The 17,460-nt window shown below is 42.6% G+C and overlaps 1 protein-coding gene across 1 annotated transcript; it reads right to left on the bottom strand.

Annotated features, from left to right (window-relative positions):
- Nucleotides 1–455: 455 nt before the first annotated feature.
- LOC146645684 (uncharacterized) lies at nucleotides 456–7,727 on the bottom strand. The gene is made up of 3 exons (XM_085392593.1): nucleotides 6,021–7,727; nucleotides 1,397–2,508; nucleotides 456–1,329 (listed from the first exon to the last, which is right to left on the bottom strand). Exons 1-3 carry the CDS (start codon nucleotides 6,600–6,602, stop codon nucleotides 456–458), a joined length of 2,568 nt encoding a protein of 855 aa, XP_085248719.1. The 5' UTR covers nucleotides 6,603–7,727.
- Nucleotides 7,728–17,460: the final 9,733 nt, after the last annotated feature.

The following is a 17,460-nucleotide window of genomic DNA, read 5'->3' as shown; positions in this document are numbered from 1 at the left end:
CATTTAGAACCAGTTCGGTAACATAAAAGTTTGTTTGTCAGTACCTGTGGATTAATAGAGAGGACACCGAAGTTAGCGTCTTGCTCAGGCCGGAGCTCATTTATTTCTGAGCTGCGCATGCGCAGAGCCTATAGCTAGTCTCTCTGGTAGTTCCACAGCAGTGCAAGAGCACCATCTACTGGCATAATGAAATATAACCATGGTCTGGCAACACATAACAATGTCAAAATAAGTCACAATAATAAACAAAAAAATAAGGGGGTAATTGGTTTTCTTACAAAAATAAACATGTAGCTTTTTCAACCTGCTACACTCTCCCCTGCTTTAAGAGATGGCTCCGGACATCTGGAACCAAACTAACACACTTCATGGCGTTTGCCCAAAGTCTTTAAAGTCTAATAGTCAAAACTATTACAGTTCCAGGAGTAATGTCAAAAGGTCTTTTGGTCACCAGTCTAACATGTCCATACTGGTGTGGGGTAATAACAGTCAGGAACAGCTGGGTAAAGTGGCATGTGGCAGGGAACATATGCAAGCATCATGTTTGCTCCAGGTCTCCAGAGCTGATATGAAGGCTGTCCCATTTGGCTATATGTAAAAACCTCTCTCGGTTTCACAGCTCTGGTCGACCTCCGTATTGGTGGCACATCCCATTCTGGTGTCTCTGGGGCAGGGTCCCTGTTATCCACACAGCTCTCCGACCCTGTGTCCTCCATAAGATCCTCAGTTGCAGGTTCCTCCTGGGTTTCCACAGTTGGTGATGAAACAACAGGCATTGGGAAATCTGCTGGTTCTGTAGATACAGCTGGTGGGACTGCACTTCCCTGCTGCACTTCCACTGATTCCATTTCGTGTCTTATTGGCTGAAACTCAGGAGCTACAGCTCTCAGTTCACTGTGTGGTCTCGGCTGAGGCCTTTTGGGGTTAACTCTCCTCCACTGATACACAGGTATAGTTCTCAGGCTGTATGTGTACCCTTCCTCTTCATCCGAATGATCAGACTCATGTTCCACTGTTTCACTGGGGTTTGTCTCTCCCAGTCTTTGTGTTTGTCTTTTCTGACGTCCCTGCTGATCTTGCTCTACCGGCAAATCAGTCACAAGCAGCAGGAGGTTTCGATGCAGGACACGAAAGGTTTTGTCTCCTGTTTCTGACTGTACCCTATATACAGGTCCATCTCCAATCTTCTCAACAACTCTGTGAATTTTCTTTTCCCAGTAGGCACGTAGTTTGCCTGGACCACCTCGCTCGGAGAGATTTCTGACAAGCACTCGATCTCCTGGTTGCAGTGCGATGCCTTTGATGTGCATAATCATAATGCTTTTTCCCCTTTGCAGAGGACTTTGCACTGTTTTCTGAAGCAATTTTATAGGCTTCCTGCATGCGTGCAGCCCACTTTTGTGCATACTCCTGTCTGGACTGTGACTCTTTTTCAGGTTTTAAATCAAAAAGCAGATCAACAGGCAAGCGTGGGGCTCTTCCATAAAGGAGGAAGAAAGGTGAATAGCCCGTTGCCTCATGTCTTGTGCAGTTATATGCATGGACTATATGGGGCAAATGATCCTTCCATTCTGCCTTTTTCTCCTCATGAAGAGTCCGTAGCATTTGTAGAAGTGTTCTATTTAGACGCTCAACAGGATTTCCCTGTGGGTGGTAGGGGGTTGTTCGAGAGTGGCCTATTCCTGCCAGCTGTTTGAGTCTTTGGAAAAGGTTGTTCTCAAACTCCCGGCCTTGGTCATGATGCAGCTTTTCAGGGTACCCGAAACGCGGGATAAAGTCAAGAAAGATTTTCTCAGCTGCTGTTTTGCCAGATTTATTCTTAGTCGGGTAAGCTTGGGCAAAACGGGTAAAGTGATCTACCAAGACTAAAATGTACTCAAAGCCACCTTTACTTGGTTCTAGATGTAAATAGTCAACCGAAATGAGTTCAAAGGGGGCACTGGTTGTTATCGAGCCCATTGGTGCTCTCTCTGGGACATTTGGCCGTTTCTGTTTGATACAAGGGCACTGGCGAATGACATAGTCCTCAATGTCACGCTGCATAAAAGGCCAGTAAAACCTCTCCCTTGCTAACTGAATGACTTTGTCAGCACCAACATGTCCCATATCATCATGCAGGTGTTTCAGTACAGTTTGCTTCAGCTTACTGGGTAGAATCAGCTGTTTTCTTTGTCCAGTCTGTCTGTACAGTATTCCTTCCTCAAGTACAAGTCTGTTCCATTCATGTACTAGCCTACGTGTCTCTTGTCCTAGCTGTCTCTTATCTTTACTATTAGGACTCCATCTACTCCTTTTCAAATTTATCACCTCACAGATAGGGGGGTCCTCCCTCTGCGCAGCCCTGATGTTTTCTGGGGTGATGACAGGGGCACCTTCAGGGGGTGTGTCATCAACACAGTGCAGTGCAGCCACCCATGGTACATCACCGTCTCTCATGGCTTTGTCTCCTTGCCAGATTGCAGAAACCACTTCTGGGGACAGTGTCTCAGTATACTCCATGAGGTGTTCCTGGAGTGGCAATGGATAGCGGGAGAGCGTGTCAGCGTCTGTGTTGGACTTGCCTGGTCTATACTTTACAGTGAAATGGAAGTCAGCTAATTCGCCCACCCACCGATGTCCCACAGCGTTTAACTTTGCTGTGCTCAAGATGTATGTGAGGGGATTATTATCTGTGTACACTGTGAAAGTGGGTGCATAGTAGAGGTAATCCCTAAATTTATCACAAATTGCCCACTTCAGGGCAAGGAATTCAAGCTTGCCAGAATGGAGATGGTAATTTTTCTCAGCAGGCGTGAGTGTCCTGGAACCATAAGCAATGACACAGAGCTTTTCCCCCTGTTGCTGATAAAGCACAGCCCCCAGGCCTTCATTTGATGCATCTGTGTGTAGCACAAAGGGCAAACTGAAATCTGGGTAAGCCAGGACAGGTGGACTGGTTAACATATCCACCAGACGTGACACCACAGTACGATGTTCTGCGGTCCATTGCACTGGTGTTTTGGAAGGAAGCTGACCACCATTTGTGCGCTTTAACTTGATTTTGGCTCTAGTTGAGCTACATTGCAGGCTAGGATCACTGGGACTCTCAATAAGCTTAAACAGTGGTCTCGCTATTCTAGAAAAGTCCTGAATGAATGTCCTGTAATAACCTAGAAACCCTAGGAGTGCTCTGACCTCTCCCACGTTCTTTGGCTCTCGGTCTCTCAAATGTTCCACTGCTTCGAGATCTTTTGGGTCTATCTGGACACCTTCACTGGTCACCAAGCGCCCAACATACCTGACCTGACGCTTAAACAGTTCACATTTTTTGGGACGTAGCTTCACACCATGCTCTCGCAGGCGGCAAAGCACATGCCTCAGATCATCAACATGGTCATGAAAAGTCTTGGAAAAGCAAAGCACATCATCTAAATATGGTGAGCAGCACTCATCCCTCAGACCATCAAGGACCCCCTCCATGCATCTCTGAAATGCTGCTGGGGCGTTGGTAAGGCCAAATGGGAGGCGGATCCACTCGTACAACCCCCACGGCGTGCTGAATGCTGTCAGGTGTCTTGAGCTTTCATCAACAAAGCCCTGGTGGTACGCACTACCCTGGTCGAGTATTGAAAACCATGAATAGCCCCCCAAATTATCCAGCAGGTCTTGGATGCGTGGTAGTGGGTGGCGGTCAGCAATGGTTTTACGGTTAAGGCCCCGAAAGTCAATACACAAGCGTAAGCTTTTGTCTTTCTTTCGGACACACACCACCGGAGATGAGTAGGGTGATGTGGACTTTCTGATCCAGCCGTTGTCCAGCAAATTCTGAACATATTCTTTTACCTCTTTATACAAAGGTTTGGGGACCGAATTGTAGGATGTCTGGACAGGCGTATCGTCTTTCAGATTAATTTTCAACTGCAAGCTTGGGATGCAACCAATGTCAGAGTCACTTTGGGCAAAAACATCTGACTGTTCATACAACATATCTCTAACTACCTTTTGTTCATCCTCTGTCAGGTAGGACAAATCAACAGGTGGATGCCATCTCTGACCTTCATTGACTTCTGTCTGGTGCTTTTCGTTACCTAGCTGAACTGAACACACTTTTACATTTGTATGGGCTGATGACCCTGCGTCAGCGGAGAGATACTTGACAGGTTTTACTTCAGTCACCTCTTCCAATGTACCTAAGACTGTTCTTTTGGAGAGAAAAATGTCATGTTTGGTAGGATTCTGAATGGGAATCTTAACAATTTTTGTCAACCCACTGGGGACATCTACCAAAGCTGGGAACAACTCCAAACCCTCGGGGCAGCTGTTCTCTAGATTTGGTTGGAAGAGTCGTGGGCCACCTCTTGGCCATTCTCTGACTCTACACTTTACTTCACAAATCTGTCCTGCAGGAATCATTACACCTTTTTTTCCTGTTCTCACACTACACTCAGGATCTATTTCATCAGGGGTGGGCATCTGAAGTGCTGAAACTAGAGCATCTACTGCACTGCTGCTGACACTTAATGCTTCTTTGAGGAGCGCAGACAGGTCAGCCCCACCTCTCTGTTCTTTATTGGTTTTTAGGATTTCAGCTATTACGTTGCTGCCTAAAATAGGACAGTTAAGGTTGTGCTGACTGATAAGCACTGGCACTTGTATGGCGACATGCCCATAGTTCACACTCTGAATTTGAAGTTCCGTGTCTGCCCAACCATCAAATGGAACGTTTGTACCATTAGCTGCCGCTATTTCCAGAGGCTGGTCTGAAAGGAGGGACTCAAGTGGCTTGATCTTAATGTGGGGGATGTTTTTCTCTATCCATGCTCTTGACACCATGGTCACTTGGGCCCCTGAATCAAGCAGCATCTTAAGTGGTACTCCATTGATGGCACATGAGACCATACATCTGTTCCCAATAAGCTGTGCAGTGGGTTTCACTGGTGGTGCAGGACTGGGTGCATTTGATCTCACCACACTTGAAGTCTTAGTAAAACTGGTGTGTGCTGGGGACTCCTCGGCTTGTTCGGTCACTGGCAGCCCCTCTCCAGTGACCTCACCCCGTTTCCCGACACCTTACGCCGCAGGCAGCCAATAGCCCGGTGTCCTGGCTGGCCACACGCAAAACAGTGGGGGCAGCTCACTTTGCCTTGCTGTACACAATCACCACATCTGCCCCGGTTCTCAGCTGGAGGTGTTGGAGGGTGGTTCAGGGGCGAGCAGGAGTCTCCAGATGTCACACTATCAGTCTGGCTCACCACTTTAGTTAGCTGTCTGGTCAATGAAGACACTTGGGCAGTCAGTTCTCTAATAGCTGCACGGTTAGCCTGTAGCTCAGTGTCAACCTTCGCTTGCTCAGTCAAGTCAGTGTTAGCAAGCTGAGCGGCACTTATAGTCACAGGTCTAATTTTAGATGCTGTACCCAGTCGCCTCAGTCTCTCAGCTTCCTCACTGGTGGACTTTGTAATCTGTTCAAGCAAAAAGTCGTCACTAACCTGCAAGTCATTAAGAAAAGGTTTGAGGTCTTGTCTCACATAGTTGTTTTTTTCATTGAACCCTTGATAAAGTGTATGAAGAAATGTGCCCTGCACAAGCTTTTTGTCATAGCTAAAGTCTGCACCAGGCTGTCGTGACTCAAATAGTACACGCTGTTTTAACCCTATAATTCTGTACAAAAACTGCTGTGCACTCTCTTTGTCTTGCTGCTTAGCATTACTTAGCTCTTGAAAGAGTTCAGCACTATTCTTGTCTCGAATATGAGAGCGGAGAAGTTTCTTCAAACCATCAACTGTCAAATCATCTTTGTTGGTTAACATTTCCTTGAGAGTACCAGGCTTCATTATCTTTAGCACGGTTCTGATTATTTCACACTCAGTAAACCCTTCTTGTAACCCCTCATCAATTTGTTTGCACAGACTACTGTAGGACATATCCGAGCCAAGATCTGAAATTTGTCCACCATGCAACTTGAATTCTCTGCGTGGAAACAAAGCTGCCACATCACTGAGACTCAAAACTTGGTCATATCCTCTGGACGGACGACTCACCCTGCCAGGGGAAACCCCAGCGACACTAGGCGCCGGTGACACTGAAGCTGGGATGTTGAAGTTCTTGGTGGGCGTATCAGTGTCTCTTAGCACGGATGAGGGAAAGGTAGAGATGTCTCTGTCCTGCGGTAGAATGGGCTGTGTGTGAGAGTCTTTGTTAGGGTGTGATGGTAGAGTGGGGATGTGGTCAGCTGGCATAGCCAGGTGTCTGTCAGGATGTGTGGGGTCAGTGTGGGGTGAAGTAGGGCACTCCTGCTGCTGGTTAGGAATGTCTTCCATCTCAAGCGGCACGGCCAGATGATCTCCAGCCCCTCCGACGTCCGTTGACAGCAGGTCACTCACGATGTCGTCGAGGAGCAAGAGCTGGGCCATACCTTCATCCTCCAATGCTCTCAACTTTTCACCTCTGATGTACTCAACGATCAGGTCATACAGTTCTGGTTCATCTAAGCCATCAAGATTGCGAGTCATACTGCCATCCTCCACTGAAGAAACCACAGTGCGCAGCTGGCTCACACTCAAATCACAAAGTCTTTTCTGGATCTTTACTATCAACAACCGCCGTGGGGTAACAGTGGCCATCTTGACGTTTTGACTGTGACCTGGGCTCCCTGGATGACACACTCAATGCAGCCTTCCCTGAGACTTTGGACACCAGTTCTGGTCGTTTGGCACACACGTCACCACTAGACGATCCCGGACGAGCCCCCAGTTGTTACCGGCACCAGACCTAGGGGAATCTGGACCGGCAGCAAGCGGCACACAGGCTAGAGAGCACTGCGTAGCCAAATATGAGCAAACTGTGGATTAATAGAGAGGACACCGAAGTTAGCGTCTTGCTCAGGCCGGAGCTCATTTATTTCTCTACATATACACAATACAAATCACACTAGACCATGCATTCTTCCCATAAAATAACAGAGTTCATAAACAAAAATGAAGTTACAAAAAGCATTCTCTCAAAAGCAAAATAAATACAAACTAATTCAAAATGACTTTACATACTCACAACTTAAACAAAACACTCACGGTTAAAGCATAACAACATACCACATTCACACAACCTTTCCCCACATTGGCGCCATATACGCTATTACTTTTGAACATGGCGTCCCTTGAACGCAACACAACATGGCGGCAGACGACTGCAAACGTTGTTTCACCAACAAAAAGCTTTCCCCTTAATACATGTACTCAGTACTGCTTGGCTAACACTAAAACAACCACTACAACACATTTTCGGAAGTCGCAGGTTGCCACTGTCATAGCATATACTTATAGTGCTACGTAGCATTATAGCATTATGCCGATGATACACTAATACTCATTACAACGAAATACCACAAAACAACATCATCACTCTCATCTCAAAATATAGCCGAACAGTTGTTACTCAACTTACATGACATTTAGAACCAGTTCGGTAACATAAAAGTTTGTTTGTCAGTACCTGTGGATTAATAGAGAGGACACCGAAGTTAGCGTCTTGCTCAGGCCGGAGCTCATTTATTTCTGAGCTGCGCATGCGCAGAGCCTATAGCTAGTCTCTCTGGTAGTTCCACAGCAGTGCAAGAGCACCATCTACTGGCATAATGAAATATAACCATGGTCTGGCAACACATAACAATGTCAAAATAAGTCACAATAATAAACAAAAAAATAAGGGGGTAATTGGTTTTCTTACAAAAATAAACATGTAGCTTTTTCAACCTGCTACACTTACAAACTTAGAACTGGGTATTTTGTAAAATTTCTGTCATCTGTAATCAAAAGGATAAAAGGAAGTTGTTCCTCCCCACCATCACTGAGGGCTTGCTCATGTGGGACTGTTGGATTTGCTCTCTAATCTTTACGACCCAGAGTGCCTTGAAACGACTGTTATGCACTGCACTCAATATACACTCCTTCTTTCAGTTGCTCCCAGCTATAAGGGGTTGCCACATTTGATCATCTACCTCCATCTGAACCTATAGATTCCTCTTCAGTCACACCAAACCTCTGCATGTTACTACATCCATGAACCTTCTCTTCAATCTTTCACTTTTCCTTCTTCCTGGCAGCTTAATATGCAAGGCCCTTTGTCCAGCATATCCACTATCTCTCCTGTCCAAATGCCCAAACCATCTCAGCGAAGCCTCTAACTTTGTCTCCATAACGCTCGACCTGAGCTGTCCCTCCGATATATCCATTTCGACTCCTGCCCATCTTTTTTGTCAGTGCCTCCCAGACATACATCATAGCATCATCTTGTAAACCTTCTTTTTCACTCTTGCTCCTGTCCTCCCACCAAAAATCACCCCTGACACTCATCTCCACCCACTCCACCCTGTCAGCACTTTCTTCTATACCTGCCTTGTGCATAGTCTGTTGCTTTTGATGTTTGAATTCAGGTTCTTAAACTCATTTACCTTCACAATCTCTACCCATGCATGCGGAGCTTTTCACATGTCTCTGTCATTTATTTTCTTTCTAGTGCATACCTCCACCTCTCCAGGGACTCTTCCACCCACTCCAACTCTCACTACAGATTGTCGTCTGCAAACATCATAGTCTGTTAAGACCTGCCTGACCTCACCTGTCAACCTGTCCATCCCATCACCACCACTGCAAACAAAAAAGGGGCTCAGAATCGATCGCTAAAGTAATCCCACCGCCATCTTGAGCCCATCTGTCACTCCTACCACACACCTCACTACTGTGTGGCTGTCCCCATGCAATCACTAAACACTACACTACAATATACACTCACTAACAGTTTATTAGGTACACCCGTTCAACTGCTTCCTTTAAATGCAAATATAATCAAGATGACCTGTTGAAGTTCAAACTGAGCATCAGAATCAGTGGGAAAAAAGAATTTAAGTAACTCGGAGGTTGTTGGTTAGAGGAGAAATGCCAGACTGTTTGGGCTCATGGAAAGCTCAAATATAGATAAATCTCTAAATGCAAAACATTTTCAACATTTAAGAAGATGAGCTACAGCAGCAGAAAACCACGCTGGGTGCAAATCCTGTTAGCTAAGTGTCACGGTACTGGGTGTAATTGTAGTTTAAGTTATATTCTTGGATTTGTTGTTTTTCATTGTTTTGGTTCTCTTTATTGTTTTCTGCTTGTGTTATATTTAATCTCCCTGGTCTTTATTTTTCTGTCACGGTGCCTTCCCTGTGTTCCACAGTTAGTTACTCTTGTCTCCGTATTTCTGGTTCCCTAGTCTGTCATGGCTCCATGTCACAGTGTCAAGTCCACGTCTTTGTGCATGTTTCTTGTTTCCTGTTTTACTCTGACAGTCTCGCATCCCATGCTCAGTGTTTTCAGTTTTGCTTCCTCCCTGTTTTTTTAATTCCCTCGTTACTCCCTTGTGTATTTAATCCCTGTGTTTTCCTCTGTCTGTTGTTGTGTTGTCACCCCACATTGCTGTGTGTTTCTCTGTGCTCCTAGTTTCCCTTGTTGTTTCTTGTCTGCTCCTAGTTTCTAGTTTCCTTGTTTCCTAAGTTGTTAGTTTCCTAGTTTCTAGTGTTTTAGGTTCTCTTTCCTTTTCAACTGTTTGTATTACCTGAATTTTGTTACAGCATTAAAGCTGGCTTCCTGAGTTCACTCCTTTGTTGTTCGTGAGTCCTGCATTTGGATCCTTCATCCTGTCTGTCACACAGCACTAAATGTGACACTGAGAACAGAAAGATAAGGTTACAGTACACATGGGCTCACATTTCCAGCACCTTGTTGAATCTGTCCAAAAAAGAATTAAGGCAGCTCTCCAAAACAGCAATAGGAAGGTGTAACTAAACAAAGAACATGTATAAATACAATTTAATAGAATGGAAAGAAGAAAATGCTCATTGTATACTATTACACTTCTACTTTGGGTCTTGGTATTGTTTTATTTTACTTCCAGCACATTTACGCCATGCTACACTGCATCTCCTGACTGCATTGGTAACAAACAAGGGTAACACTATGTAATATGACCTGGAATCTAACATTGGGCAAACATTTTTATAGCTGATTTCCTTTTTTCTGTCTACTTTAATTGGCTTCTGGTAGTATAGCTTATCAATCATTTTTGAAAACCTTTTTCTTAAAGAAGCATGTTAGGGAGAGTTTACCGTCAATCAAATTGAGTCTGCTGCATTTCTCACGTCTTTCCTTTTATGTTTCCTACCTCTGATTATTAACATTGACCAAGATTTAAAGATCATGTGAACTTTCTGCAGAGGTAGAATATTCCAGTCATGTTATTTGTTCGTCTTCTAAAGGCATTTTATATTTAGCTCTTAGAAAACACTAGGGGGCAACCGGAAAGTAATGCACTGCAATTATCATCAAACTCACCGCTATTTGCAGGAACAGCGGAGGTGTACTTGTCATTATACCTGTGGCTCTCCGAGTTCAGTCTGATGCAGCATTTTTAGCTCTTTGATGTCTCAGTGAAAGGCATGACTAATATAATGACCCAGCAGAAGCACAGTGGAGAAAGTTTTATGAAACAGAAAGAAACAAGGCTCTATCAGAAGGAAGAAAACATCCCTATTTACCCCTTAAGCATTTTGGTGGACGGTGAAGAGGCAATCAGTCCAACATCCATTTGTTTCCCAGTTTTCTATTACCTAGGGAATGGAGAAACAAGGCACGAGAGAGCAATCACTTAGGCACATATGCACACACACACACAATCGAACACACACAAGCAGTCATGAAAGAAACTGGGCCAAGACAAACAAATACACATAGAAGGCTGAGGGCATTTCATTTAAGTAGACAGTGTTTGAGGATGAGATAAGGCTTTTTTTTTTGTCTATTTGATGATCTACAGAGAGTGGCAGGTAGATAAAAGGGGCAGTGGAGTGTGTGGATTTGGCCGGCATGTGAGTGGGTTGGCACATGACACAGGAGAGCCAGTTTATGGATATAAGCCAGCCATGGCCACAGTACCTGAATAAACAAGGATGCACAAAAACAAACAGGCTGGACCTCTGCAGCCTATTAGAGAGGACACTCCAGGGGTACAGATTTATTTTCGGCATCACTACACTGATGATCAAATTTCAGCATCAGTACCTGATGACTGATTTTTATTCATTTATCTCATTAAAGAAAAAACCCCACAAACACTACACACAACTAGAGAAAACAAATGCATGGATTTGTGAGTACAGGTGTAACGTGAAGTTTATTCATGCATTTTATCTGAATATATTAAATGGAATGCATAAATTAGTAACACTCTCAGTAGAAAGATGTAAAAGTATCCCTTAAATAATTAGAGCACTTCAGTTGCTGGATGTAATTGATGAAATCTTAAAAATATTTAATTATATTTTTAAGTGGTCAGTTTAGGCTGTTTTTCCCTTTTTAAACTCGCTGACATTTTAATCAACTGCATGAAAAGGTGGCCTTGATCTAATGAGGTCTAATTGTTAAGCTAACAATGAAGCAAACATCATTTGATTATGTTGTGCTCTGCAAGTACTGCCTTAACTGGATTATAATACATAATAACATTTTATTATTAAAAAGAGAGGCATGACTACAATTTTTGACTCGTTGTTGTTGTTGACATGTACAGTCGACATCAGAGTGCTTGTCTTTTTTATTTTTCTAGTAAAATCAAAATATGATGACCCTCTGAAAGTTAGGTAATGCATGCAAAAGCCAGATAGGGTCAGACATGATATGCAATGACTTCCCCCCCCCCATGCATCTTTAGTATTTGTTGAGCCAAATCCATAGCTTAGATGTCTGAAATATTTGGCATGAAAAGAGACATTTAAATTTTTTTAAAATAAAATCCATATGGAGGTGCAAGGCATAAATCAGGCTATCAACATTACCATCAGTCTCACTGATGCCACCTCTGGAATAAATGGAGATATGACGGTGATTTCCCTTTTACAGCTTCTTCCATAGCTTGGACAAAGTGGCTTGATTAAGGGAGTAATCAAAACATTCTACCTAGCCACCAAAAACCCCTCCAAAATATCAGAAAAATTGATAACTGAATCGAAATCTTTAAATTACCGCTATCATTCAAAGAAATCCATAACAGTCTGTCTTCATAACAGTCCGACATGTGCAATAAAGGTCAAAGATGAAACACATTGCACTGAAACAGAACTAGAGACTCATTGCCTGAAGATTTTTTAAGCATAATGCTGGCTCGTATTGATTTTTTTGGGGGTTGCTTTGTTTTTCTTTTAGGATGCAGTGGGCTGGAGAGGTCTGTGGGTTGGTTGCAGCCCTCAGGATGTATTTTGTATTTGTGCATTATATAGCAAAAGTCAGACGCCTACCTCAACAGAGTCCTTTTGATGTGGAGTAGTAGCAACTGTACTCCAAGCCTCTCCTGATGACTGAGCTCCTCACACTAAGTCCAAGGATGAGCCCAGGCACTCTTTGGAGGAAGCCCCTTCATGCTGCCTGTTAGCTTCACCCTTTGTACAAATCTTTCCACATGCTCAGATTTTTCACAGGCTACAACATTTGATTGATGGTGGCACAAAAAGTGAGGAGGTCACAGTAATTCAGCTGGATTGATGATTCTCAGTGTGCAAAATTCAATCCAATAGCCAGTCCATCTAATAGCTATTATGGATATTTAGGCCAGTATTGCCAAGCCGAGGGCCACAGTGCTGCTGTCATGACTTAGAAGTGAAATAAGGCTAAGCCTCTGGGCAGTTTTGAACTCTCTGGATACTTTTTTTGAATCCGTTCAACCCTTTTTAGAGCTAAAAATTAAATTAAATCCCAGAAATTAATTGGTATTTAATAACACATACTCACGAGAATTTAAATATTTTCTTAGGCAATTTCCTTGAGACTAATGACTCCCTAAACAGAGGGTTCATTTGGATGACCCCATTTGGCATTTTAAGATGCATGACAAATCCTCTCACTCCCTAAGACAGTGCACTTGTTCAGATGGTATCAGGAGAATGTCATTATAAAACCTGCCAATCTTGGGGGGCGGGCGGCAACTAGACAGTGTAACCTTGAAGCTTAAGGAGATAAAATTGGCGATATTTATGGAGTAGCAAGCGTTTGGCATGGAGACTTTATGGGGTGACAGAAACTAAAAAAGACTTTCAGCTTGGAAATATGGTGAAAGTGCAAACTCTCAAACACTGAGCTATAAAGGAGCTGTCACTGCTTTGCTGACTAATGTGTCTTTTTGTTTCGGTCTTGGAACAAATAACTTTACTGCTTTTTAATCTGGCTGCTTTGCTTTTGTCTGCAGAATGAGCAGTTTGAGAGATTGCGGTAGCTGCAGGCAATATGAAAACTCTTTGTGCTTGGGTTTAGTCGGGTTTAATCCATCCCTGATGCAATCAAACATGACTATTGCTAAACATGACACACTTCAGAAAAACAACCTTGCCATTACCCATCTAACAGTGGAAGTTGGCAACCCTACAAACACATTTAGCAGGGTAAAAAAAAAAAGCCATCAGCAGCTGTGACTTGGGGAGGCAGCACAGAAAGCTGTGGGGGCTGAGAGAAAACGGAGGGAAGTGCAGGGGCGGCTAGCAGCAGCTGGGTGTAATTGGTCTGTTACCAATACTGTGTCCTCCCGGGGCTACTGGTTTCGTACAGTGGCACAGCTGTTTGTTTCTTACTTTAAGGGCATATAATTAATTTTTGACCTTCTCATCTATGCCACATTTCCTTCCCATCTTTACAACTTCTATAGCTTCGAGTGTTTTAATTAGCTTTACAGAGTTTGCATGCTTTGTCGAGCCCTTATTAGGTTGTGTAGGCCATACTCATTCATAGTGTTGTATCATTACTCAGTAAAAGTAATGTATTACATAGTATTACTCATTACTTTAAAAAAGTGATATGTTACCAGAGTTATTTAGTCCCTGTAGAAAGTAATGTGTTACACGGCTCATCAAATATGGAACATGGCCTGAGATGCACTGTCTCATAATTACCACTTAACATAGACCTTAGGCTACTATCCTGCACAATATCCAAAGATATTATCCTAAGATCATCATTTTAATGCTTTTTAATGTTTAAGCCAATAGCAAGTTGTTAGCGAGCCACAACAAACAGGACTTCAGTGAAAAAAGTTTTTAGCGCTTGTAGTTTTGTTTGCTTGCAAAGTGTTATTGTTTCGTCTGCAGAATTTTTCATTTTTGCAGATGCTTGCAAAGAGTTGATGTTGTGTGTGGATAGTTGTTTCTGGCTTGGGCTCAGTTTGCACTGCGGGCAATAAAAATAAAAGCAATATTAATATCTCCTCTCCTTTTTAGGAATGCATTCGGATGACATAGACAGCATGTTTTTCAAAAGCAGAGAGCTGCACAACCATGAGAGAGCATGGAAACTCTAGGGACCTACCTGGGTTTGAACCCTAACTAATGAGCCACACTGCCGCCATTATTCTCCTCCACATATAACATGAGATTGTATTTGATTTGATTGTATTTTTTTTAGTCCACCCTTTGTCCAGATGATTAAAGAACATTTGTACAGTAATGCATTAACATTACCACCTTACAGAAAAATGTTCCACCCAGCAGTGCTCATTGTCTGCTTGTAAGATAATGAAGCATTCATGAAAACCTTTTAATCATTTCTTAATAAGGTCGCTTTTATTTTTCTGATTATTATAATTTTTTTTTATAGATGAATAGTAAATGCTTATTTCAAGATGGTTAATAGAAACAACTTATCAAGCACTTCAACATTTCTTATTTTTTAGCTGGGATTAGCACTCTAAATCACCTTGGTACTTCCCTCTAAAATCTTCACCACAGATAAAGGAAAGCTGTAACATCACAAAGGTTTATGTCAGGCCAAACGCTTTACAATATTGGTTTTATTTTTAGCATCAGTGCATCACGCATATCTGCTTGAATGTTCAAACGTCTATAAATTCATCAGATCTCCTTACAGGCTCTCCCCCAGCTCACACTCATTGGCTATGTTTTACTTTCTATTCAAGTGAACGTTCTTGTATCCATTTTGTCTGTTATCTCACCACCACAACATCACACAGCAACACTGTTCTGAAAATGTTGACAAGCACTGGAGGGGAATACTGATGTAGTCGCCAAAAGGAATGCGGGCACACACACACACACACACACACACACACACACACACACACACACACACACACACACACACATTCTAATTCATGTATAAAGCTCATCAGCTCCTGTGCATGAGTTAGGGGAACAAACGTCACCACAGATGATTCAGGGAAAAAAGATCCCTGAATATCCTCCAGCCACCTGCAGATGCTGTGCTTGAGTTCTTTCATCAAGGGCCTTCATTACCTTTCCCAGGTAGAACATGTTGCAGCTGTTGCCTTGATTTGACTTAAAGTTAAACTGAAACTCAACTGATTTTCTTTTCTTTTTCTTTTTAGCATGCATAGACTCGTGTTTAGCACAGCAGTCTCCTTTTTATTGGTTTGTTGTGACGACATCAAATGATAACCAAAAGGCTAATTGGTTTCCTAACTGGATTAATGCATTTTTGGCAGCTACAAATTAAACATTCACAGCATGTCCACGTTTGTTACTCTGTAACAATCTATGTGTATGATTATGTTTGAGCAGAAAGTCTATTACGTTTAATATAATACATATCTTATGCAAGATCCCAAGTTTTGCGAGATGTCGCAAAAGTTCATCTTCATTTCCCCCCCCCTCCAATGTACCTTGCGGGGCTCCGTAACTTTTTCTTGTTGCATGTGCATGATGTCCTCTTGTGGGAACTCTCTTGACTGCAGGAAACACTCTAAATCCTCCTCCATGTCTACTCCGTGGACCCTTCTGTACGGACAGAAACAGAACTGCTATCAAAAAGTAGTGGGATCTTTTGCAAGATCTCACAAAAGTAACATGGGATCTCGCAAAAGTTCATCTTTATTTTTTTTTCTCCAGTGTACCTTGCGGTGCTCCATAGAAGTTAACTATAAACTGGGAGTCCATGGGGATTGATTCACTTAGGAGCTAGCCTCAAGTTTCCACTGGAAGATTTACATTTATGCACTAGCTTCAGTTTCTAGCTTCAGACCTTCCCATTTGATATACTTGTCAAACTACATATGAAAAAAAACACACTCAAAAATGGGGGGAAAAAATTAATCCTTGGTTGGTTCCTGACCAGTACTGATCATTTTGTGAGAAGACTAATTCACCTCATATGAGCTTCAAAACTGGAAAATGACCCCAGAAAATAAGTTTTATCTCCTTCACAAGTAGACTGCATCAAAATAACAACTCGTAACACTAGCTGTAAGGTTTCCTTTGGAAATGGTAAATGAGGAGGATCAATGAGTCTTCTTCATAGCTCAGAGCTGCTCTTCACACTTCAAACACAGCCATGGGTAAAATTAATATCTTTACCCTCATGAATGGAAACTAGACTTGTCACTTTTATCAGCTTCAGAGACACAAGACAAATGAGTAGGAGGGGATCTGAAATATTCAGTTAGGTACGTATTGGAAAGCCACGGTGTTTAATATTCTGCTTTGCAAGAAGGGAAACAGTCAGTGCCGGTGTAAAGTATGAGTGGGAAAGAAAAGTCAGAATGAGGATGATTGATAAGGCAGTGATAGAAAGGGAGAAACAGTAAAAGATGCAGAAAATTAATTTACCAGAAATTAACTTTCTTTTTGATTTGATTCAAATTTCTGTTTAAACCCACAACTTCTTTCTAAAAGCTGAGCCTGTCCTCAGGCAACGCTTTCTCTTTGGCAGACTGATACTTTCCTTTGATGTACAAGTACTCAGCTACTGTAGATCCACACTGTCGTAGCTCTGCCCTGCTGTATCTGCTCTGTTCCTCCACACTGATGCATGAAAAAGAAAGTGAAAAAGGGGATTTAATGGCAATTTTTAATGGGCCAATCTAATGAAATGAAATAGCCGGGTCACTTATGTAACAGTCATTATTGCATTCAGAGTGTTTGAGTGTCTGAATTATGCACAGAACACCTACAGTAAGTGCAATGTGAAAGAGCTTTTTAAGGATGACATTTGTGTCTCAATTCGGAGAGCACAACAGGGCATTCTTATGAACACAGAAAAAGACGCCTTCCAGGTAAATCGATTTTCTATGGAAATCATCCTGCAAAGGATCATTTAATTCAAATACAAATTTATTCAATACTTCAGAGGGCTACAGTCAAGGCAAAACAGAAATGCAGTATAGAGAATTTGTTGCTGTTCATCATTTTTGCTGGTAAGATTTGTAAGAACGTTCTGGTTAAGACTGGAAAGATTAATACGTTACGGCAGAGAAAGTTAGCTTTTGGTAATCGCAACATGAAAAACTATGTAGAAAAATCAGGGTTGTTTTTGCTCAGATTTAAACCTACAATAGAAGTGACAATGGCAATTGCTTTAGCTACTTAGCTGCAGCACAAACGATTATATCATGTTTCCTATTGTCACGGGCTGCGATGGCAGACCGTGGAGTGAC

The sequence above is a fragment of the Rhamphochromis longiceps genome, linkage group LG20 (genome assembly GCF_057381845.1).
Source record: "Rhamphochromis longiceps isolate RC_006_pf linkage group LG20, R_longiceps_female_GT1.1, whole genome shotgun sequence".
NCBI classification, from domain to species: domain Eukaryota; kingdom Metazoa; phylum Chordata; class Actinopteri; order Cichliformes; family Cichlidae; genus Rhamphochromis; species Rhamphochromis longiceps.
The sequence above is the reverse complement of the archived record's forward strand: the minus strand, read 5'-3'. Positions and strand labels throughout refer to the sequence as shown.